Source organism: Pollachius pollachius (assembly GCF_949987615.1).
Source record: "Pollachius pollachius genome assembly, chromosome: 12".
In the NCBI taxonomy this organism is placed as follows: Eukaryota; Metazoa; Chordata; class Actinopteri; order Gadiformes; family Gadidae; genus Pollachius; species Pollachius pollachius.
The window spans coordinates 7,313,636-7,315,648 of record NC_136945.1 but is presented as its reverse complement, the minus strand read 5'-3'; the positions used below and the strand labels follow the sequence as shown (position 1 = coordinate 7,315,648).

The 2,013-nt window shown below is 43.1% G+C and overlaps 1 protein-coding gene across 1 annotated transcript in view; it reads right to left on the bottom strand.

Annotated features, from left to right (window-relative positions):
• ppfia4 (PTPRF interacting protein alpha 4) overlaps positions 1-448 on the bottom strand; it is a gene marked incomplete at its 3' end in the record, with an annotated part of 53,955 nt that extends 53,507 nt beyond the window's left edge. Inside the window, exons 1-2 of the mRNA XM_079748133.1 lie at positions 340-448; positions 1-161 (exon numbers count right to left, since the gene is read on the bottom strand). The exon at positions 1-161 is cut by the window's left edge and continues 139 nt beyond it. Coding sequence (XP_079604259.1) covers positions 1-119 — 119 coding nt within the window. The 5' untranslated portion in view covers positions 120-161; positions 340-448. The remainder of the gene's footprint in view (positions 162-339) is intronic.
• Between the last annotated feature and the right edge of the window lie 1,565 nt (positions 449-2,013).

Genomic DNA, 2,013 nt, shown 5'->3' with positions numbered 1-2,013 from the left:
TTGACCATCAACTGCTCGAAGTTGGCCTCCTGCTCCGACCCATTTTGTACCCCGCCGGCGGTCCTCGGAGGACCACCCGAGTCCCCCTCTGTAATGGTCGGCATCACTTCGCACATCATCTTCGATGCTTCTGCTGGACAATTCTACAGCACAAGCTATAGCTGTGGGGGCGAGAAGGAATACATAGAGGTTGGATTCGAATATAAACGCTGACAATTGCTGATAGAAAAAGGGCCAAGACAGCGTATAGGCAAATTGCATATGCGCGAGCTAACTCCAAACCACTCCAGCATTCGCTTGCTCAAGGAATACATGGATTAAAATACCAGTATAGCCTACCTGATCACTGGAATCGGAACGATGAGTTGATGGTTGACCTTTCCATATCAACCGGCATCCGTCCACCTCTTGAGCAGATCCGCCCTGCCCCGCGAGTCATGCACTCATGTAGAAATCCAGTGAGATATGATTGACAGGAGGGAGGGAGGGGGGCTGGGGGGGAGAGCTACGCTCGGCGTGAGATATACCTAATAAACGTGAACGCGGGAGACGTCGAAGCAGCAATCACAGAAATAAATAGTCACTGTGGCCAAAGACATGAGCTAAACATCCAAGTTCACACCCCGTCTCCGCGGACCTTCAGTCAGTGATGTGCACGGCGGAGAGGGCAAGTCCTATCTGCATCCGCCTTCTCTGCTGCCATCACTCTTCACTGCCGCCGCCGCCGCCGCCGCGCAGACACTCCTTCTCGCACCACTCACACCAGTGCTCCTGCAGCTGTCACTACGGCTACCGAAACAAGGTAGCAACTCCCACATATCACAACTTCGCCCGTGTGCGCCATAGGATAGAAGGAGTGCCGCAGCTTTAAGATACTGATGATTCGTTTCGTATTCGATTAGATTCTTTTCCGATTGTAAATCCAGTGACAGGAATGCTGTTGACACGTTTTAAGGCTCGGATCTCCACAGAGTGAAATCCGACTGATCACATCAGCACCACTACGTACGCACGCTCACGATCTGGCTGGCTTGCTCTGGGCGCACGGCGGTCGATTGCGCGCGCCGGGGAGAAATGCTGGGCGCTTGGAAGAGCGTGCAGCGCCCCCTGCAGGACGCGCTGGTTTATAGATTAGAGGTGGAATGGAATAGATAAGAATATAACAAAACATGTTTTGTATCAGCAGCACTGAGGTTGACTTTTATGGGCCTCGAATGACAGTTTCCTACACATTATCCCTGATTTCAACTAGGCCTACGCAAATAATTCTTATTCAGGCCTTATATAAACTAGCACATGATTTTAATGAATGAATCTACTAATTTAAACACCTATGTTAGTAGGTGTGAGTTTTACACCTTTGTACAATTCCAATATAGACATTGCATACCAATTATATCAATCTATGTATTTGAATGCTATATTGTATCCTGTTCTGTACTATTGTGTTGATAATAAATTATTATCATTACTAATAAAGAATGTTATTAATATATGTTATTAATATTAATATTATGATCGTTATTATTATTATTTTATTATTAATGCTATTATTTTATAGGTAGTAATAGTAGTAGTAGTAGTAGTAGTAGTAGTAGTAGTAGTAGTAGTAGTAGTTGTAGTAGTAGTAGTAGTAGTTGTTGTTGTAGTAGTAGTAGTAGTAGTAGGCTAGTAGCAGCAGTTGTGGTAGATGTTGTTTTTGTGCATTATTATGTGCCTAGGATCTGAACTATATAAATGATCGTGGATCGTGGTATTTTCAATAATTGATTACATCAATGTGTAATTTATTAAAATATTTTAGAGACATTATCAAATAATGTCTCTAATATATATATATATATATTCATAAAAATATCTGTGTATTACAGTGCAATTACACAATTGTACCTGTAGATGACAGTAGTACAGACGCTTCGAAGACTTGGGCTATATTTAAGTAAGAGAAGAAAACAAGTGGCTGATAGAAATCTCGCGATACAAAAATGAGTGCGTCATTCCATGATGGCTGAA